Genomic DNA, 23,003 nt, shown 5'->3' with positions numbered 1-23,003 from the left:
AAAAACTGAAAGCTGTCCCTCTGAGATCAGGAACAAGACAATGATGCCCATTCTTGCCACTCTCACTGAACACAGTAATTGACGTCCTAGAGACCAGTAAGGAAGGAAAAGCCGTCCGAACTGGAAAGAAAGTAAAACTATGTACAGATGATATGATTTTATGTGTAAAAACCCTAAAGCCCCCATCCCAAGAAAAAAGCTTATAAATAATAAATGAATACAGTAAAGTTGCAGGGTACAAAACTGATATACAAATATACAAAAATATCTGCTGTTTCTATACACTAACAGTGAGCTAGGAGAGAAATTAAGAAAACAAACCCATCTGTAATTGGAGCAGAAAGAATCAAATACCCACAAGTATAATATAACCAAGGAGGTGGAAAACTGAAAGACATTGTTTAAAGAAATTGAAGAAGATGCAAATAAATGGAATGATACCACATGCTCATGGATCAGAAGAATTAACATTGTCAAAATGCCCATATTAACAAAAGCAATCTACAGATTCAACGCAATCCCTATCAAAATCCCAAGCACAATTTTCACAGAAATAGAACAAAAGAAATCCTTAAATTTATATGTAATCAAAAAAGACGAAGAATTGCCAAAGAAATACTGAAGAAAAAGAACCAAGCTGGGGGAACAACCCTCCCAAATTTTAACAATACTACAGAGCTACAGTAATCAAAACAGTGTGTGGTACTGGCACAAAACCAGACATGGATCAATGGAACAGAACAGAGAGCCTAGAAATAAACCCACAGACCTATGGTCAATTAATCCTTGATAAAGGAGGCAAGAATGCAATGGAGTAAAGACAATCTCTTCAGCAAGTGGCATTGGGAAAGCTGGACAGTCACATATAAATCAATGAAGTCAGAACACTCAAATCATACACAAAAATAAACTTAAAATGTCTTCAAGACTTAAACATAAGATAAGACGCTATAAACCTAGAAGAAAACATAGGCAAAACATTCTGTGACCTAAATCTTAGCAATCTTTTCCTAGGACAGTCTACCCAGGAAATAGAAATAAAAACAAAAATAAACAAGTGGGACCTAATTAAACTTAAAAGCTTTCGCACCGCAAAGGAAACTGTAAACAGAACAGAAAGACAACTTATAGAATGGGAAAAAATATTTGCAAACAGTGACTGACAAGAGCTTAATAGCCAGAATGGTCTCTGTCCAAAAGCCAGATTTGTTCTCCCCTATCAAAATTACGGGTGAAAAGTACTTACTGAATACGGCAATTTACTGAGTATCTACTCTGTGCCAAACACATCACTTCTGCTCTCAATTTTTTTTGCTTATTGGAGTGGGGGTAGATCGTGCTTTGAAAAAATGTACAGAAAAGAGAAAAGTTGAAAGTGGATAGAGTTGAAAGAAATTTTTTGTTTTTGAGGTGTGTGCTCATTTGTATGATGAAGAGTGAAAAACTACAGAATGAAAAGGGCGTGAGATGGAGGAGAGTTAGAGCGTAGTTGATGGGACAGGCTCCTGATGAGGCAGTAAGGAATGGGGCCCACAGCCCAATGGCGGGATTAGCTGAGACGCTGAGGGGATTCACCCAGATAGGGTCCAGGAAGGAGAATATGGAAGATGAGTTGTCGGGGTAGACAGGTGGTACCCTCAAACATCTGAGAGCTTGAGGAGGAATGGAATTAACCTTTACAAGTGCCATCTGAAGTCTGTGTAAGGCAGGCGTTACAATTTATTAGAGAAAACTTTGCTTGGGAGAAACCGTCTTCTGTCATGTGGTTAGGTGAGGTCATCCGAGCCCGAAACCTGCCGAGACGCGCTGGACTACAAGTCCCAGGATGCATCGCGGCCAGCGCAGGAAGCGGCCACCTAGGACGGCTCCACCTTGGAGGCGGCGGAGGCGGCTCTGACGCGCCGACCGGAAGGCCCGCCCCCGCCCCGCGTCTCTCAGGAGCTGGGTATTCCCGGGCGGCGCCATGCGTCCGGAGCAGGCCCTGGCTTGGTACCGGCGGATGTCCGTGGTCTACGGCTTGGGAGCCTGGACTGTGCTGGGCTCATTGATTTTCTGGGGTAAGAGAAAGAGCACGCCGCCAGGTACGTGTCTCCGGCAGGACCTTCCGCGGGACGCGCGGCCTTACGTGGGGCGAATCCAGGGGGTCGTAGCGGTGGCTTCGCTGTGCCGCACCCCCAGGTTTATTCTGCGAAAGTAGTGTGGACGGCTGCTTAGGGCCGTGTGTTATCATGCAGTGCGCCAGGAATGACCTTCCAGATCCTCTTAACTAAATCTTGTGTGCTGAACGAGACTGTCCCTATCCTCAGAATTTGGAGAATCTGTATGAGGTTCCAGGGGTCGACCGTGATTTCAAGAGGCGACGCGTCTGTAACATTAGCTCTCGTGAGAGAGCAAACAATTGCAGCACTTCTACCAGCTAAGGAGCAGTAAAGCCTTTCCAGTGACTGAGGGAAAAGGAAAGCCCTGAGCTCTCAAAAATTTTCAGGGAATCTATGGGTTCGTCTAGATTAGTGGTTGCCTGGGACTGAAGGGGAGGAGTTGGTGGTGAGCGACTGCTAAAAAGTACGGGGTTTCTCTTTGTAGATGAAGATATTCTAAACTTTATTTTGATGCTGGTTGCACAGATCTGAATGTACTAAAGAAACCACTGTATATTTTAAGTGAGTTAGTAGTATGATAAGTGTATCCAGTAAAGCTTTTTATGTAAAAACTGTGCTGAAGATTACATTTGGTGTTGAAGATTACCGATGGCCTGACAGTACACACCTCCAGTATTGAGCATTTTAAAACATTCCAGTCTCTTTAGTGCTCATTTAAAATTTTTTCTTTTTTACAGAAAGAAAAGTAGTGTCAGGAATCTGATGGGGGCGGGGGTACTTAGTTTATTTTCAAGACTTCACTAATATTTTTAATGGGTGCTGTCTAAGTTAAAAATTAGTAATGCAGGTGTTCTTTTTTTTTTTTTTTAAGGTGGTGAAGTAGAGCAGAAGGATGTCTTAACAAATGAAATATCTGAGTCCCCAAAAGGGTTTTATGTGGAAACGATTGTCACATACAGAGAAGATTTTGTTCCACTTTCTGCCAGGATCATCAACTATTTGAAGTCATGGACTGGTGGCCCTGGACCAGAATCATGATCTACTGCTGGATTCTGAAAACAAGACTGGTTTAGCATACGAATTTGTTAGATACCTTGATTTCCGTTTAATGTTTGTGAAAAGTATATACATTTGATTTAATTTTGCTGTAATATATAATCACAAATAGTATACAATAAAGATTTCCCTGAGGAAAAGGCAATTTGCATATTTAAGAGGTATCCTGTACTCAGAGGAGTGAAAGATTGAAGTGAAATTTCATATTGAGCTTCCATAAACTCAGTTTTCTGAGACTAGTTCATGTAACTATGCTTTCACATTGCTGTCAGACACAGCTTCTGTGGTCTCTTTAGGGTTAGATTCAGCAAATCTCCATGGTCAGCTCAGGACTTACAGCAGTCCTTTGGGCACTGTTGGGTGCTTGGTGAGTATGTGATGAATTAGATTATTAACTCCTGAGTTAAATAGACTCGATCTCTTCTTTAGGAGCAATGCAGAGACCCTCATCCCTTCAGCAGGCACGGCCTGAACCTCGGCTGTGGCTCCCAGTTCAGTCCAGAAGCGGGGCTGCAGAGTCAGCACGGCGTGCTTCCTGCCCTAGAGTGCTGCAGTGTTCTCTCCACTGGTCTTGTGTGGTTGCAAGTAACCAACCCGCCTAAGTGAGCTTAAATCAGAAAGGGGCGATTATCGAAAGCGCGCATGGACAGCTCAGGCGGAGTGTGTTGAGGTCTTCGCAGGGCCTGGCAGCAGAACACGGCCGGCCACTCCCTGAGCTGCCTGGGGCTTGTCTGCCTTGTTCCTTTCTCGCTGCACCCCCGTTTTCCTGCTCTGTTATTTCTGCAGTAACAGAGCTAGCTCTGGAAGACATCGCTTCCCAGCTATGGTGCCTAAGTCTGATCAGCCTCCTCCCAGCCCAGAGTTTGGCTTCTGCCCCTGTGAGAGACTCGGTTCACTCTTTATGCCGTCCCTGCCCTGTAGATCATTGAGTTCTGCCTCGGTTATTAAGAAACTAGCATTCATTTAAAAGATCATGGTTTCCAGAGGTTTGGGGAGAGGGAGGGAGGGAGGGATGAATAGATAGAGCCCAAGGGATGTTTAGGGGAATGAAATTATTCTGTAGGATTCTAAAGTGGTGGCTACATGTCATTATGCATTTGTCAAAACCCACAGAACGTACAACAGCAAGAGTGAACCCTGATGTAAACTATGGACTTTGATTGATGATAACGTGTCCATGTTGGTTCATCGATTGCACCAAACATGCCACGCTGATGAGGGATCTTGAGGGTTGGGGAGTATATATGTGTGGGTGGGGAGGGCTATGTGCGATTTGCTGTATTTTCTTCTCAACTCTGCTGTGAACCTGAAACTGCTCTAAAAAAATTAAGTCTGTTAATAAGAAATGCATTCATTTCCTATGTGGGTTGCACTTCTTGTTCATAGCTATTTGGGATCCTGCAAGGAAGAGGGATTCCTGGTAGGACAGGAATTGAGCATTTCTGGGTCCTGCTACAGTACTGTCACCTTCAAACCTTTGCCTTGATTTCTCCTTGGTGCCCTGAGTGGTGCTTTGGTGCAGTCAACCTGAGTGACAGATTCCACGATAGGAAGTAACAGCTTTAGGTGCCAGCAGCAGAGCTTCAAGGGATATCAGAGGTCAGGGCGGGGGGGGGGGGGTAGTGGGTGTAGCCCAGTGATAGAGCATGTGCTCAGCATGTACAGGATCCTGGGTTCAATCCCCAGTATCTCCATTGAGGGGGAAAAAAATGGGTCAGTGCCAGCTGGGTGGATGCCCCAGTGGGCCCCTGTGATTGGTTCTGTGACCAAACATGAACAGGAAGCAGGATGCTGTGGTGGACGGGAGATGAGAGAGGCGAGTGAGTCAAGTGTGGGAGAAAGGGTAACAGTGACGTGAACCTTTCGGAAGACATTTCCCGACTTCAGGGACTCAGAGAAATACACGGAAGGGGGAGGACTGGGGGATGTGTGGCATTTGGCAGGTGAGAGCTGCAAATAGGAATAGGTGACACCTTAAGATACACAGCTAGACTTGAATCTCACCTGGCAGACAGTTCACCCAGGATCCATAAACTGGTGGGGGCCACAGGGACTGGGGGTAAGCTTTCCTTGGGGCTTGTCTGGGTTTATTTGATAAACAGAACCTCATCGTCCTCTCTTCCTTCAGCCCAGGACTCCCCTGAGCTCAAGATCTGTGTCCATCTGGCATCACCACGTGGAGGTCCTTTGGCCGCGGGAAGCTCATTCAGAACTGAAGTCGCTGTCTTCACCCACCAGCCTGCTCTTCCTGCTCTGTCTCAGGGAGTCCTCCCTCGGCGGTTCAACTCAGAACCCCACCGTTTTGCACTTCTCCCTTCCTTTTCCCTCTTGCTCGTCCAGCCCCCGCGGTCTGGCATTTCCGCTCCGTCCCCCACTTCCGTCCCCCACTTCCGCCCCCCACTTCCGCCCCCCACTTCCGTCCCCCACTTCCGCCCCCCACTTCCGCGCTCTGCCTTTGCCCTGGCCTCCCCTTCTTTGCTTATGTGGCTTCAGCTGTTTACAGCCCCCTTATCTCTGCTTTTAGTCCCTCCAGTTGGTTCCCACACTGTTAGCCAGCGTGGCTTTGTTTTTCTTTTTTTTTCAGCATGACTTTTTAGAAATGAACTTTAACATTTTTATCAAAGCAACAAATGTTTATAATTTTAAAAATTCCCATAGTGCTCAAAAGCTTATAACAAAAAGAGTCTCATGCTTTGCCCCTCCATCCCCGTCCTGTGCCTTAAAAGTAACCACTTTTCAACTATTAGCTATTTTTTCTGGTATTTACCTCCATACTTCAAAAGAAAAGCTTTTACTAATATCTTTGATTTATCAGTCACATAGGATGTATTAATGAGGATTTGACCCTCCACAACACTTCCTTTCCAGCTGTCTTCCCAAGTAAAGCTAATTGGATTTTTTGTTTGAGTCATTCATATTAACCTTGTTTTAACTATGCAAATACAGTTTGTTCCTAAGCCAAGGAATAAGCTCTAAATGAGTTTCTTATGTAACTTCTCTTCCCGGAGTTAACTGCATCCTTTTATCCATTGGCTTCTTTCCCTTTATACTTACCTCCAGTTCTTTGTGCACCCTCCAACCTCTGCATCTAATTTCCACACAAACCCCTTTCACACTTTTTTTCTTTTTCTTTTTTAACCTTGGGGTGCTTTGTCCTTTGTCTTCGATCTGGACTGATAGCCTCTGGTTTTGCTCCGCACGTCTTTTTCTGTGTCATTTCCTTTGCCATCTTATGTCAGATCACCCTGGTGGGGCTTAGCAGGACACGGAGAACTGGAGCCAGCTCGTGCTGGACAGGAACTCTGGGAAGGACAGTGGAGAACTCCCAGAATTCAGGGGAACCTAGCTGGAGATGGTGCAGCTGGGACTGGAGCCCCAAATGTAAGGCCGGATTGCGGTACAGGCTCTTTAGGAACAGTGTGATGCTGGGGGCAGGCCACTCCTGCCGGCATCCTGCCTCCGGGACCTCTGACTGCAGGGTTTCTGTGTGGCTTCCCAGAGCAGCCTGCTTGTCATCACTCCCTTCTGAGGCTCAGTTTTGTGCAGGATACTTAGCCGACGGTGTGTTGGTCACACGCCCAGGCACTAGCTGTGAAGGAGACTGGAAAAGTGAGTTTCTGGCCTGCTCGGTTAGGGATGTGTTGACTTTCAAAGTGAGATGTTCCACGGATGTAGGAAGGATGTTCAGAACACGATGGGCAGGCAGATTCCCCGACAAATGTCCACTCCGGGCCGCAAGCCGGACTTTCCCTGGGAGGTGCCAAAATGCCTGCACCTGGAGGTCAGTTTCCCCAGAGAAGGTTTCTCCGCCTGGGGGTGGGTGGTAGGGATTCTGGGAGCTGAGTGCAGGAGGGGCTGGGGCTTGCTGAGAATAAAGATTTTGAGGCAGTCCAGTGCCATTTCCCGATCCTCCGGTGGGACCTGTAACTCCGAGCAGAAATGGCAAGTCTCCTGAGAGAGCATAGGGAGGTCACTGGCCCTGGAGCAGGCATGGGCACTGGGGTCCCATCTGCTTCTCTCACAGACCCACATGGCCCTGTTTTCAGCCCACCTTCCACCCTGCCTCCAGGGTACCTGTGGCCGCCAGTTCCTGAGCCTTTTCAAGTTTCTGTGCGGCCAGTAGCTGATTTCTCATCAGTGTCCCCTTTGCAGGACCTGCCAAAGATTCTTTGCTCAACCAAACTTCAGTCCAGCGCCTGAACCTTCTCTGAGGCCAATCTGTGCACCTTGTAAAATCCAGTTTTGGTAATAATTCTGCTGCATCATTTAACCAGGACCCCCCCCCTCCCCAGTACCAGATCGGTTCCTCATCTTCCACCGTCTCCCAGATGGTCTCTGCTCACCCTGGCCTGTCTTCAGCCAGAATCCTGCTGAATCAGTCTAGCCAGAACCCCTCTTTCCCTGATGTTTCCTGTTAATAATTTCCTGTCCACTGACCCCACCCCGCTCCTTGGCGCTCCGTCCCCCCTGGGGCTCCTGTTCCCGGGCTGTGCTTGGAGTTGAGCCCACTCTCCCTCGCCCCAGAATCCCACTGCAGAGGTCCCTGAGCCTATCCCCACAGCCCCTGCCCCGAAGGAGGCGCCCTGCCGTGCTTTAGCGAGGGTCCTCGAATGTTCTTTTTTTCTTTAACAGCTTTTAGGTTTCTGGTTCTTCACCTCCATTGTGTCAGTCACCACTTCTCTATCTGATTTCTCTCTCTATCAAAGCTTGTGCTTTGGGTAACAGATGGCCCCTGGTCTCATCAGAGTGGAAGTTTGTGTTTATGCATAAAAAGAAATTAAAATACATGTATTTTTTCCTGCTGGGCTTTAAACATTCTGGGGAACTCTGCTTTAAATGCCCAAATCAGACTATTGAAGGTTAAGTATACAATCTATCATCGTTTCCAGAATGACAGGTACGGCCCAACGTAACATGCAGTCGTGAAATTACGCGTAGGTCGTTTGCTTCGAGCTCATTTCTGAGAGCCCCTGTGTGCCGTGTCCTCCTCGCCACAGTCCTGAGGAGAAGGTATTATCCCCGTGTTTCAGACAGGAAGACTGAGGATAAACCTCACTTCCTATGGTTACAGAGAAAATGGCGGAGCTTGGACAGAAACCGAAAGTTTAAGATTTTGGCATCATACCAACTTCCTCTTGTAAAGCCAAGATGGAGAGCACAAATTTTGAAAAGAAATACTGACAAATGTTTACTTTTCTAGAACCCAAATGCCAGAAAAGTCAAATTACCAGAATGTTTCATGCTTTTGTGAGCACCAGATCACAAGTGAAAAACTCCTGTCAGGGATCGAGTGAAAACAAATCTTAAATCCAGTGGCTGTGGGGTAGTTTGCAGTTTGGGCACATATGGTAGCTGTCAGCTATTGTTTATTTGCTGTCTTGACAGATGATGGTTGATGATTTGGGACAAAGCACCGTCCTGTGCCATCGCACAAGGGCCAAATATGCAAAGAGAGTTTTTAGTATGAAGTGTGCTTTATTTTATTCTGCTGCTAAAAGAAGTTATAGCCAGACAGTGGTATTACACAGATGTTTCCCGTAGTACGACCAACTCAGAAGCAGAAGCTAGCCAGCTCGCTTCCTCTCATTCTTCCCTTCATTTATTTGTTCATCTCTTCATGTCGCATCTGGAGTGACGCTAGTCCTCGCCCTGCAGGGAACGTGAGAGTAGCTGCCAAGTTCACCGTTCACAGGGCCGGGGTGGACAGTCACTTCCTTGTCTTGGATTTGTATCAGGTAGGTGATATTTTCTATTTGAAATGTTGGAAATGGTTGGTTCATCAGCACGGTTATCCTCAGAAAAGCCCTCCTGTCTGGAATTTGTGGCAGACTCTTGTCTTTTTCTTCCACAGGAGAACTCGCCAAAGCCTGTGGCCTCTTTGACTGGAAGTTGGGGCCAAGTCCCCAGGGGAGCGATGAGCCACCTCCTGGCCTTGTGCTCCCCTTCCTGACGTCCCCTCCCGCTGGGGGAGCGGGGACGTGGCCGTGAGCCTTCACGGACCATTTAGAAGAAGACAGCTCCTGAGGGATGGAAGGTCAACAGAACCAAAGGAACTCGCTTTTCTGGTCCCGCGGAGGACCACAGCCGCCCAGGGTTTTATGCGAGAAAGAATGAACATCTATGAAATTAAAGCCATTGTTGCTTGGGTCTCTGTTACAGTAGATGTAGCTCTAAGCAAATCACATCTGCCCCTTCATTTCTTTAAAAAAAATTAACCCTAACGTTCCATGATAGAAAAATCCCCTGTTTTCTGAGCTTCGGTTTCTTCTATCCTGTGCACTAACAGGGTTATGACTTTCAGATGAGAAAGTGCTTTGTGCACGTGCTGTTATTATTAGGAGTGAAATACGTCTTAGATATTCCTGAGAATCAGGTGTGAAATGCCTTCTTTCTTACAAGTCCAGTCCCTCCTCTGGTCCTGCCACTGCTTCGCTTTCGTCCCTGTGGCGCCTGCTTCTCTCACCAACGCTCGCCAGGCCTCTGAGAGCAGGGCTCACACTGCCGTTAACTCCTGTCTTCAGAAAGGCAGACTAGCAGTGTGTGTCAAAACAGAAAATGGCTCATCCTTTGATCCAGCAATCCCACTTTCAAGAATTTAAGAGATAACTGAAAAGATGTAGGGAGAAGCCTTTTCAGTAAAACGTGCTCAGCATGGCCATGAGCAATACAGCCCTCTGGCAGACCCTGCTCGCCGCCTTCCTGACGCCCGGGGCTCCCCTTCCTCTTTCACAGCAGAGCCCTGAACCCACCCTGTCACGTGCTTCAGGGCGACGGCCCAGTCCCAGTGGCCAGGTCCTGGTTGGTCCGAGTCATGTTTCTTGAAGGAGGCACCGCAGGCTCTGTAGATGGGACAGTGCATTCTGTGGGTTGCCCCAGGTGTTGCGAGAGCTTTAGCATTTCAAGATCCCTGGGCACTAAATGCCAGTAGCAACCTTCAGACCCCCTCCCCGTGCATATCTCCAGTAACCCCCCTGGGGGGCTGTATCCCAGCAGTGAGAACCTCTTGTCTGAGGCAGTCACGGGCTGTGTGTCGCATCTCCCTCGCTAGTGATGGGGTGAAGCGTGGTCATGTGGTCTCCTTCTGGCTAGTGAAGCATGAGGGCCTGTGGCAGGACGCCCTAGCTGCAGGGGAGGCACCAGGACGAGACGGTCTCCTGTGCCTCTGGACGCTGTGCCTAGGATAGGATGCCTGGTACGGCCACAGCCATACCGTAAGTCTATGATACTTTTTTAACCCCAAAATCAAGTTCGCACAACATTTACTCCCTCAGCAGTATTCTCTGAGCTCCGGGCACTGCTAGACACTTAGGATATGATGGGGAACACAGCGGGACAGGCGCTGGAGTGATTGAAAGTCGCCAGAAGGTGATGAGGGAAAAAAACCACAGGATAGTGATGGACTATGACCGGGAACCAGAGGCTTATTTTGTCTGTGTGGTCAGAGAAGTTCTCTCTGATGAGGAGGCTGCAAACTTAAAAGAAGGAGAGGAGCGAGGTGGACAAAGAGCGGTGGGAGGAAGCTCATCCCAGCTGGAGGACCAGCAGACGCTGAAGTCCTGCGGTAGGGAACATGGATTATTTGAGCAATTTAAAGAAGACCAGAGTGTGGGATGTGAAGACTTCATAGTCTAGGAACGTCACTTTTGTCTCTCTGTGGAGAATGGACTGGGGGAGACCCAAGTGGCCGTAGGGAGGCCGGCGAGACAGGTGTTGTAGACACGCAGGCGAGAGCTGATAAGGGCGTAGAGAAGGGTGACACGGGCTGGAGAGAAGACGGCAGGCTGGGGTATGTTTTGGAGAGGGAGGAGACTTGTTGGGCTAGATTCTTGGGGAGACAGAAAGAGCAATTATGGGTGACTTATGGCTGAGTAAACAGTGGAGCCATTTATTAAATTTAGGTTTTTTTCAGCAATAACTTCTTTCTTTGTTTGTTGTTATTGTTGTTTTGAGGGGGAGGTATTCGTTCTTTAACAGCGATACTGGGGATTGAACCCAGGACCTCGTGCATGCTAAGCACACACTCTACCAGTGAGCTGTTCCCTCCCTCTGAACTATTGATTTATCAGGATGGCCTAGCTGGCACTGACTACCTGGATTTAGCACAGACTCTGCAAGTCTAAGGGCACGTCCCCAACAGGCTGCCCTCACTTCAGATGCCAGGGGCACTTCGGGGGTCCCCAAGCTCCCTCTACTTCTGACCAACCGGCTACAAGTTTGGGAGTTCCCATGACTCCTTCACGTTTGATAATTTACTGCAGTGACTCACTGACCTCAGGAAAGTATTTTACTTACAATGACAGCTTTATTGTAAAGGATACAAATCGGGACCAGCCAGGTAAAGGGACCAGATCTTTCGGGTCCGCAGTGCAGAGCTTCTGTGCTCTCTCCCTGTGGGACTAGGGTGCATCCTCTTCCAGCTCCTCAGTGGGTTCACCAGCCAGGATGCTCTGCTAAGCTTCAGTGTCCTCAGCTTTTATTGGGGTTCCATCTCATAAGCACATTGGATTGAATCATTTGCCATATCACTGAACTTAGTCCCCAGCCCCCATCTCCTCAAAGTCCCAACCCTCTTAACCACATCATTGGCCTTTTTGGTGACCACTCCCATCCTGAACTATTTCATTAGGGGCATGATTAACAAAGACACTCTTATCGCTTGGGAAATTCCAAGGATTTTAGATGCACCATGCCAGAAATCCAGAGCAAAGACCAGCTGCGTCCTTTGTCATACAGCAGGGATGGAAATGCTGAATTCCATTTTCAGTCTGTCAACTTGGTGACATCTGTGGTTCGTGGAAGTGGAGAAGCCAAGGAGGCGTTTGGAAGCACAAGCACAGAGGTGTCGGGAATGGAAGTGAGAATGTGAGCATCAGTAAAGCGAAAGTGTAGTTCAAAAAGATGAGGATGGAGAATTAATCTAGAGAGCAGAAGACCATGAGCCGTGAAGGAACATCACACTCAGAAGTAGGGTGGAGATGAGCGGGGGAAGGAGGGAATAGAGTGGCCATTTAGACGTCAAGGGAGAGCGTGTACAGGGGAGGAGGAGGCCACCAGACGAGGTGCTGTTTGGTGATTTTACCTCCTGATGTTGACCTTTTGAGTCAATAAATATAAAAAAGAACCCTGATTGGCTCAACCCACCCATCTGCCCCAACCCTCACCCCATTTGAGGAACCAGCCTGCTCTCCTCCACCAGTGAGCAAGGGCACCTGTCAGTTGTCCTTGCTGTCTTGTGTTACAGCACAAATCCTAATAAAGCTTTGCCTGAGTTCCTCATATGCCCTTTCATCAATTTCTATTTATTAAAGGGTCCGAGGACCCGAGTCACTAACAGGGGGATGTCAGAGTGACTTTCCTGCTTCTGCTGTTTTCTTAAAGTCCTTAAACCCCACTTACCGAATTGAAACTTGAGGACAGAATTTTGGATGAAGTTGAAAAGGCAGCTTTATTTCTTTGCCAGGCAAAAGAGGTCACAGTGGCCTAATGCCTCTAAGACTGTGAGCCTGCTAGGGAGAGAAGGCAAGAGGTTTTATAGTAAAAGTCCAAGTGTTCAAGAGACGGAGCTAGTTTCTGCAGAGATCGCATACATACAGGGTAACAACTGTTGCAAAGTTGTTCTTGTTTTTGCAGATGGCAGCAATCCCCTTCCCTCTGCTGGGTATGAAGTTCACCTCTGGCATTGGGACTCTCTTAATATTCTTGTGCCTAGAACAAAGGATGCAGAGGAAGGGGCTCTGTGGAAAAGAGCTCTAGAGAAAAACTTGTTAATTTAAAGTCAGGTTGATAAATCATTTTAACCTTTTAAGCAGGCTGAGCCCTGGGATCTCCTGCTGCAGGCTGAGGCCTGCAGCTCAAACAACAGGATACAAGGAAACCACAAGGGGTCAAGAGGAGGGCACTGAGGTTAAGAGCAGGGCATTGGGGTTAAGAGCAGGGCACTGGGGGTGAGAGCAAGGCACTGAGTGTGATCCCTGCACACAGCACCATGATGGGGTTGGGTTGACCACCCAGGACTCCCTCCTTTTTAGCCCAACCCTAGGTCAGCAAGAGCACGAGAAAAACCCTTTAAACTATTACACGGTTAAGCAGGTACAAACGCCATTACAGATATCATATGGTCACCAATGATGAAAATGGGCTTCTGCCTGGTTACAAAAATATTCACTATGCCAAGGTGCCATATTTGGAGTAGTGGGTTCTAAACCCACCAGTAGTATTAGACTGTTAGAAGACACACTGAGCGAGGCTTATTTTTATCAGTGACAGTAATTTGTTAGGGTAATACTTTGTAGCTTTCTAAACACGTTTACATAGTTTGTTTTATTAAAATCTTGTTACAGCCCTGTGAGAGGGCTAAGTACTAGTGTCAGAGGAGGCATTACAATTACAGGATCGAGTGTCTGCACGACCAGGGCAGGGCTAGGTCAAAGGGATTCTTCAACAGTTAAATGGCTATTTTAGGCAGCAGATCTGTCTGGTTTCTGAGGAGCCACTGAGGCAGAAAGACAATGGAAAAAGAATTTGGGAGGATCTGGGGGTGGAAAAATGGAAGGAGGAAGACAGGATTAGGATTTGGGACAAACTGGGATCTAGGCATGACTGGCTCTTAAACCAGGGAATGTGAGAAGAAACCGGTCCAGAAACTGCTGTCTGGGCAGCTGTGGGTCTGGCAGAGGCTGGGAGTGGACAGGGGGTTGCAGGATCCTAGCCATCAGGTGGGTCCCGTCTCAGCGGTGGGTGGGGCAGGACCGATGATGAGCGGGGCCTGCTACGGGGCGGGGCCTGCTGCGGGGCGGAGCTACAGTATGCCCCGAGTTCGTGTGAACAGAGTGGGCGGGCCCAACCTGTGGTGGGCGTGGCCGGCGTGGGCGGGCCATCGTCAGGCGGGTCGGGCAGGGCCGGGGCGAGCTTCCTGGTGTCACCCCGAGAGGGCGCCGGCCGCAGCGCCGCCCGCAGAGCCTTGAGGCCGGAAGCCGCGCTGCGCCGCCCCGCTCGCCACAGCAGCCGCCATGAAGGCCGTGGTTCAGCGCGTCACCCGGGCCAGCGTCACAGGTCAGTCGGGCGGGGCGGGGCGGGGCGGGAGGAGCCGCCCATGGCCCCGCGCCGGCGGTTCGCAGCGGTCCCCGGGGGAGTGCCCCCGCGCCCCGAGTCCCCGTCGGCCGGGCGCTGTCCACGTGCCCGCCCCGGCGCCGCCGGGCTGCACGGCTCCGCTTCGGGCTCCTCGTCGTCTTCATCGGCGCTTCTTTCTGTCCTGAGCACGGGTGGCGACCCTCCGAGCATCCCCGCGGCGCGTTCCCCGGAGGACTGTCGCACAGACGGCGTGCAGGACGCATTTCCGGAGCGAGAAACCCCCTTTCCAGCCTCTGCTCTACCCTCCCCTTGTCGCCCATTCCCTCCCTGGCCCGGTTTCCATGGAGCCTGTCTCCCAGGAGGAGGCACAGTCGTGATGAGCTTGCGTCCCAACCGTGTGCGCGGCCGGGTGCGGAGGTCCCCGCGCCCACACCCCCTCCTCAGGGCCGGCCCGGAGGCTAAAGGATTCGGGCGCAGTGTTTCTCTTTTCCCCCAGTTTCTCGTGGACCAAGCTGTTAGTCATCCCTTGATCGCTATAGTCTAGTTTGAACATCAGGGGTCCAGATGATTCATATGTAGTCCTTTTAAAAACTCAAGTCAAGATAATAAAGATGTTGAAAAATTTTAAATGGTTCATTGTAGATTGGCTTCTAGTCTTTCCTATTTTTGTTGCCAGAATTCTGATACTGTTTCAGTTCAAGTCATTCTAGATGCCCTTTCCTGCAAGCCAGTCTATAGCAAATACGTGCTTTTGTGTCCACGAAAGTGTCAGCCTCAAAGCAGAACGACAAGATCCCCTAAAGCAACAGCCAGGCGCAGTAAAACCATATATTTAGATCTGACATTCTGCTTTTCAATCTTGCCTAATGATTCTAAGCTGTTTTGGTAACTTGATTTTGAATATGGTCCTGGAGTAATAGGGAATAGAATAGCTCTGGGATTTATGGAATTTTAAAACAAAGGTTGTTTTGGGTTTTTTTGTGTGAAGTGGTTTTTTTTTTTGTTTTTTTTTGTTTTTTTTTTTTTTTAGCATTTTGTTTAATATGTAAGTTCACTGAAGCTGGGAAAATTCATCCATGAAAAGATTTTTTGCTTTTTTTGAGAAGAATCTTGTAGCCTGTTCTATGTGGTGGTCATGAACAGTGAGCAAACTTTGGAGAATTAAAGTTTTGATCAGAATGGAGAACTCTCCACTCTGCTAATCTGGAATATTGAAAACCTGATTCTTTGAGATTAGCTGAATAGTTTGAATTATTTTAGTTTACTATTTAAATTGTATGCTTTTAGTTAGAAACAACAAATAAACCATCCTGCATATTACAAAAGATAAGAGTGTTAATTGTGGGAAGATGTCAATAAAATGGAATTCACAGTGCTGGAGGAACCTTCGAGTTAGCCAGGCCTTCTACTTGAGTTGTAATGGAGAGAGATTTTCTGATTTCTTTAAAATGTGGCTGGCTTCACTGCAGCGTGGCCTTTTGTGGATGATCTTTTATTTCAAGGGTTCTAACATGTCACTTCTGATGTTATGAATGGGACCATATGGAATATTAGGCATCACGTATTATGTGGCAGGTGCACTTTGCGAGCTTGGGCAGGCGTGTTTTGATGCCTTAGCATGGTTATTGTGATAATCTAATAATCTCATTTTGAAAGCTTTACGACGGTGCATTTCAAACACATTCCTTTGGTTACACAGATGGATGGTACAGTAACCCCCGTTGCCCATCACTCAGCATTATCAGCTAAAATCTGGATAAAATCATAGAATGTTGGGAAGAGGTTGGTTGGGTTTGAGTGTGTTAATCTGAGACGTGGTGGATTCTTCTCAAAGGAGAGTTCTTGGGTGATGCCAATATATGGCATCAAATAAACATTGACCAAACATCTCAGTTCTTTTCTAGCCTTGTGATCTTTTGTCTAAAATGGTGATTCTCAGGTTTTTCCCTTGGAAATCCATTTGTCTACAATAAAGTATCTCTTTGAACCTCCTACTTCTCCTGTTTCTGCCTGAAGGAGGGACAAAGCTGCCCCAAAATAAAAGCGTGAACAGTGTCATCAAAAGGCGTTGGTGCATAATTTCGTATTAGGACAATACTCCATTATAAAAATGTTGAAACTCTTTAAATAGTGATTTATTTTACTTTATTTTTTAATTTTTAAAATTAAAAAATATTGAGGTATAATGGTTATCTTGTCATAACGTATAATGAAAAAGAATGTGAAGAGAATATATGTATGTATAACTGAATCAGATTGTGATTTGAATTACTTCATTAGTGATTCTACTTTTGAGAATCTATTCTAAAAAGGTAATTTTAATTAAAGACAAAGCTTTAGAGAGATGAACAGGCAAAGCGAAGAGATTTCTTAGGGCAGTGAAACTGCTCTGTGTGATACTGTCATGGTGGACACATGTCATTATGCATATGTCCAAACCCACAGAATGTACAACACCAAGAGTGAACTCACTTAGACTGTGGGCTTTGAGTGATTCTCTGTCAGTGTAGGGTGCATCATTTGGAGCAAGTGTACCCCTCTGGTGGGGGATAGTGATAATGGGGAGACTCTGCTTGTGGGGCAGGAGGTATATAGGAAACCTCTACCTTCTGTTCAGTTTTGGTATGAACCTAAAACTGCTCTATCCAGGAAAGTATTAAAAAAAAAAAAACTTAAGCTTACAAAGATTTTCACCACAGTGTTATTTATCGAAGTGAAAATTTTGAAATAAGCCGTATATCCAGCCAAATAGGATGGTTAGTCAGTCCGGGGGTGGAATGCATCTGTTCCACTGGATGGGATGCAACTATGAAAAGATGTTTAGGAAACTCTTACAACGTGGAAGAATCCTTATACAATGCTAAGAGAAAAGACGAGACGCAAAAATTTATATGCAGTATTATTATGGCAGTTGAGAAAAATACGAAGTAAAATCTATGAATAGGGGAACATGAAAAGGAAATCAGAGGGAGGGTATAGCTCAAGTCGTAGAGCACATGCTCAGCGTGCACGAGGTCCTGGGTTCCGTCCCCAGTACTTGCATTGAGTAAATAAATAAATAAACCTAATTACCTCCCCCTAAGGAAAAAAAAGGAAATCAGTAACATATTAAAGTGCTTGTCTTTGGGTGTTCTTTTTTGTTTCTTATCTTTTCCAAATTTTCTATAATGACTATGCAATACTCTAATGGTGGGCATAGTTCAATCATTATTTTTTATGCTATTAAAATATACTCTGAGGGAAGGGTATAGCTCAAGTGGTAGAGCTCATGCATAGCATACACAAAGTCCTGGGTTCAATCCCCAGCGCCTCCTCTAAAAATAAATTACATCCTAATCAACCCCCCCAATTAAAATAAATAAATTAAAATAAAATAAAATAAATTAAAATAAAATATACCCTGGGAAAATTTTAAAAATATAGTGATGTTGTAAGAAAATAATATTGATTTACTTAAAGAACAAATAAAGCCAGAGTTTTCTAAAGCAACGCAGACAAGCAGACAGCCCCAGTGTTTACTGCTTCTGTCAAGATAGATGATTTCAGTTTCAGCTTTTGAGTCAGTGGCTCAAAGGACAGTAAATCGCTTATAGTTCATTAAAAAAAAAAAGCAGCACATTAGAAAATATTAAAATATTTGTTTATTTTAGCATAAAAATAAGAGAAATTAAGCTTTAATAAGAGTTATTTCAGGAATCAGTTGATGCTTGCTCCCCTGGTCTCTGATTGTCAGGTCCTTGTCAGACGCCTGAAGGAAGAGGGGTGCCTGGCTCTTTCCTTAGCCTGCTGGATGTGGCCACATGGTACAGTCTGTGACGCCGTGTCAGGTGTATTTATGGCCATCATTATCCAGCAGAAACAAACAACAAGAAAATGGCAGAGTTGACCCTTCTCCTGATTGGAACATTAGGTCAGTGCACCATAAAATGACATCAATAATCTAACGAGCTTTGGCAAAAAGTTAGCCAGAAAGTTGAAAATTATGAAGATCAACATTTGAAATATGGATTTAGTTTCATCACCACATGATGATTTTTCTTGGCCTATGTACTGTGCCAGCAATAGGATACCGTCTATGGTAGTAGAGTGTACAATTGACTCTAAATCCATATGCAAATACTTGGAACAGGAATATATGTTTAGAGATTTTCTTTTGTGGATGGGGTATATCACTCAAAAAAATGTGGAGATCATGGGCTGAGAATGCAACTTTAGTAATAAACTGGGAAATAACAGAGGTTTGCTGACTTGCAGTTTAACTTTTAAACTCTTGTTTTTATGTATGATGTACCTATCTTTTCTGCAGTAAGTAGAGAAATCGTTTCTTTATTTTTATGACATAAATGCTTTCTGCTTTGCACTGTGTATTGTGTTACCAGATTTGCTGATTTCCAAGAAAAGCAGGCATCTCCTTTCTGAGAACGAATATAGCTGAGCTGGATTTGGAGAAGGGAACTGCCATTTTTACAGATGGGCAAACTCCAGCAGGGAAAGTTTCTGCGTCTTACCAAGCAAACCAGATGAATACGCCCTGAAATCCTGCCTAATGCTTGTTCACTTCACAACTCACTCATTCCAGATATAAAATCAGAATGGAGAGGGTGGAGGTATAGCTCAGTGGCCGAGTGTGTGCTTAGCGCGCACAAGGTCCTGGATTCAATCACCAGTACTTCTACTTAAAAAAAAAAGTCAGAATGGATATAAATTTATGATCATCATACCTCACTGATGGAACTCCTTTCATATTTCAATCTCTATTGACTTTGCCAGAGAAGTTACAAGAAGTGTGTGTGATGTTTAAATTTTCCTGTGGTTGCTTCAAAGTGCTGCATGGCACCTATTTGGTTCTGAGTCTCTTCTCCCTGTTGTTTCCTTTCCAGTTGGAGGAGAGCAGATAAGTGCTATCGGACGAGGCATCTGTGTGTTGCTGGGGATTTCTCTGGAAGATACGCAGAAGGAACTGGAGCACATGTAAGTGCAGGTTTCATCGTCATTGCTGTTTTAGTGGGGCGTGGGTGGTCATCTGTCTGGCTGGCTTTCTATTTACATAAATTATATATATATATATTTGTGCGGGGAACTTCCATAGTATTTTGCTCCTATAAAGTGAGCCCCTATCACTTTTATCTGCATTCCATTCGATGTAACTTGGTTCGCTCCGTGTCCCAGGTAAGGAGAGCGAGGAGACGTCACCCACTGAGGCAGCGGCGGGGCACGAGCACAGCCCAGCCTCTGTCCCTCTTTGCTGCCTCACCCTCGTATCATTCTCTTGATGCAGAAGCCGGATTTCCTTTCATATGGGTGTTTTATGTTTTCAATTTGAGCACTGTGATCTGGGCACTCCTTACGCATTTTACAAATGCCCAGTTGTTCACTGTACACATGGGAATCTGGAGCTCAGAGAGGTTACATTACTTGCTTAAGGTCATGCATGTGTATTTAGCAAAAAGTCTGACTCCAAATTAGAACCTAGGCTGCCTGACCTGGAAGTTGGGGCTCTTTCTACCACCATGGGAGGTTCATCCTGCTGTGACCTGACTGGTTCTGCTAGTCTAGGCACCCTCCCCGTCCTCAAGTTCACCCTCCCCCCAGCACCACTTACTTCAGATGCTTGGGTCTGTGTATTCTGCCCCTTGGTGCCCAGAGCCTAGGTGTAACAACGCCCAGTTGTCCCTTTTGTATTCAGTTAAATCCAGACTCAGAACCTAATTCCTGCTGAAGTGTTGATGACTGATAAGGACAGATCAGCTCTGCTTCACAGATGTTAGTATCTTAATAGCTGTCCCCTGGATATGCAAAGAGATGGAGTGGTCTAGTGGTCAAAAGCTGGAGCCCTGGTCTGAACCCCTTTTTGGCTCAAAATGGAGAGCTGGTACTTGGTGGTGAAGAGATAGGACTCACATGAGGCAGACCATGGCTGTGGAGGAGGGGTGGTGAGTAGTGCGCCCCGCAGAGGGCACCCTGTACGGTGTCAGTGAATGAGTGTTTGCAGAGCCCTTGAACATGTCTTCAGCATCATCCGAAAAGATGGCTCTCAAATGGCGGAACTGCAGCTTCCATGCAGGTAATGCTTGGTCGTTTGTCTCAAATCTGCCCTTATAACTGTTACTCAGTCCCCTTCCTTGCCCAGGTGGCCGCCCCTTGTCATCCATGTGTATAGGGAAAGCCCCTCTGGGCTTAAGGAGCATGTGACATGGTTGACCAGGTGTCCTTCCCTAGCTCTTTTGGCATATCTGCAAGAACCGTGAGTTCTCCAGGATGTTTGCTGTACTGTTCATTCTGAGGTTCCAAGAAAGGGTATAAAGGGGATATCATTTATCCCAGTGTGAAGTTTGAATTCTTCTGTAAAAAAAGTAGAATTGGGCGTGTTTTGACATGTCCCCCAGATTGAAGGGGTGTGTAATAGGGGGTTGTCGTCTTAGCTCTGGTTCTCACCAGTTGCTGCTGTGAACTAGAGGGGCTGGCAAAAAAAAAAAAAAAAAAAGGAACTCGCCAATGAACCCTATAAGGTTGGACTGTCATCACCCTATTACAGATGAGGAAACTGAGGCATCGGGTACCTTGCCCAAGGTCCCCCCTCCTGTAAGTGACGGAGCCAGCACAGTGTCCTTACTCAGCAGGATGCTGGTGACATTTTGGAGGGATGGGGTGTGCTGGGGGCTCGTGACCCTTCAGGGAGCCCTCACTGCTGTTTCCCCCGTAGGGTCCGGAAGGTCTTAAACCTGCGTGTGTTCGAGGACGAGGGCGGGAAGCACTGGTCCAAGAGTGTGATGGACAAACAGTACGAGGTGCTGTGCGTCAGCCAGTTCACCCTGCAGTGCGTGCTCAAGGGGAACAAGCCCGACTTCCACCTGGCGATGCCGGCGGAGCAGGCGGAGGGCTTCTACAACAGCTTCCTGGAGCAGCTGCGCAGGGCCTACAGGCCCGAGCTCATCAAAGGTAGGGGGCGAGGGGCGCCGGCCGCTGCGGGGCTGGGGGAGGACCGCCCGCCGCTGCGCCGCCGGCTCTCCCGGGCGGGTCGCCGCTGAGCGCGCTGCTTACTCAGGACGGCGTCGGGCCGCGGTGCCCGCCTGTGCTTGTCCTCTGGTTTTTTGTTTTTTTGCTTTTGTGGAGAGGTAACTGGGTTTATTTATTTACTTATTTATTTTAATGAAGCTGCTGGGGATTGAACCCAGGACCTCCTGTATGCAAAGCGTATGCCCTACCACTGACTGTACCCTCCCCGGTGCTGTGCGTGTCCTCTGAACACCCCCATCCCGTCTGCCTATCTTCATTCTTCTGTCCCCATCTGAAATGTCCCACAAGTGGGAGCCCTGTGTCATTCTGAATTTCTAGGAGCCATTTTAAAAAGAAGGTAAAAGAAAGCAAGTGAAATTTTGTTTTTCATTTTTTAAATATATATATATTATTTTTTTTTCCAGTTTTCAGTTTTATTAGGTAGAATTGTTACAGTTTGACTGCACATATACCATACGTTGCATGTAAATACATATACACAATATGCTGCACATATTTTTAAAATTTACATATATACACTGTTCATTGTTTCTAAGAACGTTTAGAGCTTTAGCTTTTTAAACTTACATAGTTGTTGAAGGAATAAAGCCAACCACAAAATAATTAATTCTAAAAAATACATACACCCCGCTATTAACAGCAATAGTATTTATAATTGCCAAGGTATAGAAGCATTGTAAGAGTACATCAGCAGATGAATGGATAACGAAGATGCAGCATATATATGTGATGGACTATAACTCACCCATAAAAAAGAAGGATATTTTGCCATTTGCAGCTCTTCATTCACTTTTTTTTTCTATTTCAAAAACCGGAATTTTATAACTGGCATAAACATTTCCATTGCATCAAAAAGAACAAAATACCTAGAAATAAACTTAACCAAAGAGGTTACCTATACTCTGAAAACTGTAAAACATTAATGAAGGAAATTGATGATGATACAAAGAAATGGAAAGGTATCTTGTGCTCTTGGATTGGAAGAATCAACATTATCAAAATGGCCACACTACCCAAAGCAATCCACAGATTCAGTGCAACCTTTGTCAAAGTACTCACAACATTTTTTCACAGAACTAGAACAAACAATTCCAAAATTTATACAGAACCATAAAAGACCCCAAACAGCCAAAGCAATCTTTTGTAGGTCTTTTTTTTTGGTTTTTCCTCTTCCTTTTTTTTTTTTTTAAATTGAGGTATATAGTCAGTTTACAATGCTGTGTCAGTTTCTGGTGTACAGCACAGTGCTTCAGTCATACATGGATATACATATACTCATTTTCATATTCTTTTTAACCGTAAGCTACTACAAGATACTGAATATATTTCCCTGTGCTATACAGTATAAACTTGTTTATCTGTTTTATATATACCAATCAGTATCTGTAAATTTTGAACTCCCAGTTTATCCTTTCCCACCCCCTCCCTCCTCTTTCTTCTTTTTGTTCTCTTTTCTTATGATTTGAGAAGGTCCTTTAATATTTGTTGTAAAGCTGGTTTGGTGGTGTTGAATTCTTTTAGCTTTTGTTTATCTGTGAAGCTTTTGATATCTCCATCAAATCTGAATGAGAGCCTTGCTGGATAGATATTCTTGGTTGTAAGTTTTCCCCTTTCATCACTTTAAATGTATCATGCCACTCCCTTCTGGCCTGGAGAGTTTCTGCTGAGAAATCAGCTGATAACCTTATGGGAGTTCCCTTGTATGTTATTTGTTGCTTTTCTCTTGCTGATTTTAGTACTTTCTCCTTATCCTTAATTCTT

At 46.0% G+C, this 23,003-nt stretch overlaps 2 protein-coding genes across 2 annotated transcripts in view; both read left to right on the top strand.

Moving 5' to 3' along the window:
- The first annotated feature begins 1,906 nt into the window (after positions 1-1,906).
- Positions 1,907-3,300, top strand: SMIM26 (small integral membrane protein 26). The gene is made up of 2 exons (XM_032461765.1): positions 1,907-2,081; positions 2,971-3,300. The coding sequence occupies exons 1-2, from the start codon at positions 1,964-1,966 to the stop codon at positions 3,135-3,137; spliced, it is 285 nt and encodes a 94-aa protein (XP_032317656.1). The 5' UTR covers positions 1,907-1,963; the 3' UTR covers positions 3,138-3,300.
- A 10,737-nt stretch (positions 3,301-14,037) lies between these two features.
- The window catches only part of DTD1 (D-aminoacyl-tRNA deacylase 1), a 122,870-nt gene continuing 113,904 nt past the window's right edge, over positions 14,038-23,003 (top strand). Inside the window, exons 1-3 of the mRNA XM_032461763.1 lie at positions 14,038-14,207; positions 19,106-19,196; positions 20,929-21,164. Of these exons, the coding sequence (XP_032317654.1) occupies positions 14,165-14,207; positions 19,106-19,196; positions 20,929-21,164 (370 nt within the window). The 5' untranslated portion in view covers positions 14,038-14,164. The remainder of the gene's footprint in view (positions 14,208-19,105; positions 19,197-20,928; positions 21,165-23,003) is intronic.

Source organism: Camelus ferus, chromosome 19 (assembly GCF_009834535.1).
Source record: "Camelus ferus isolate YT-003-E chromosome 19, BCGSAC_Cfer_1.0, whole genome shotgun sequence".
NCBI classification, from domain to species: Eukaryota; Metazoa; Chordata; class Mammalia; order Artiodactyla; family Camelidae; genus Camelus; species Camelus ferus.
This window is presented reverse-complemented; position numbering and strand designations above follow the sequence as displayed.

What these genes read in the sequence shown, in the direction of transcription:
- SMIM26 (XM_032461765.1), top strand. Translation starts at nt 1,964, where the DNA reads ATGCGTCCGGAGCAGGCCCTGGCTTGGTACCGGCGGATGTCCGTGGTC. An exon ending in GAGAAAGAGCACGCCGCCAG is followed by an intron (nt 2,082 to 2,970) that starts GTACGTGTCTCC and finishes TTTTTTTTTAAG; the next exon opens with GTGGTGAAGTAGAGCAGAAG.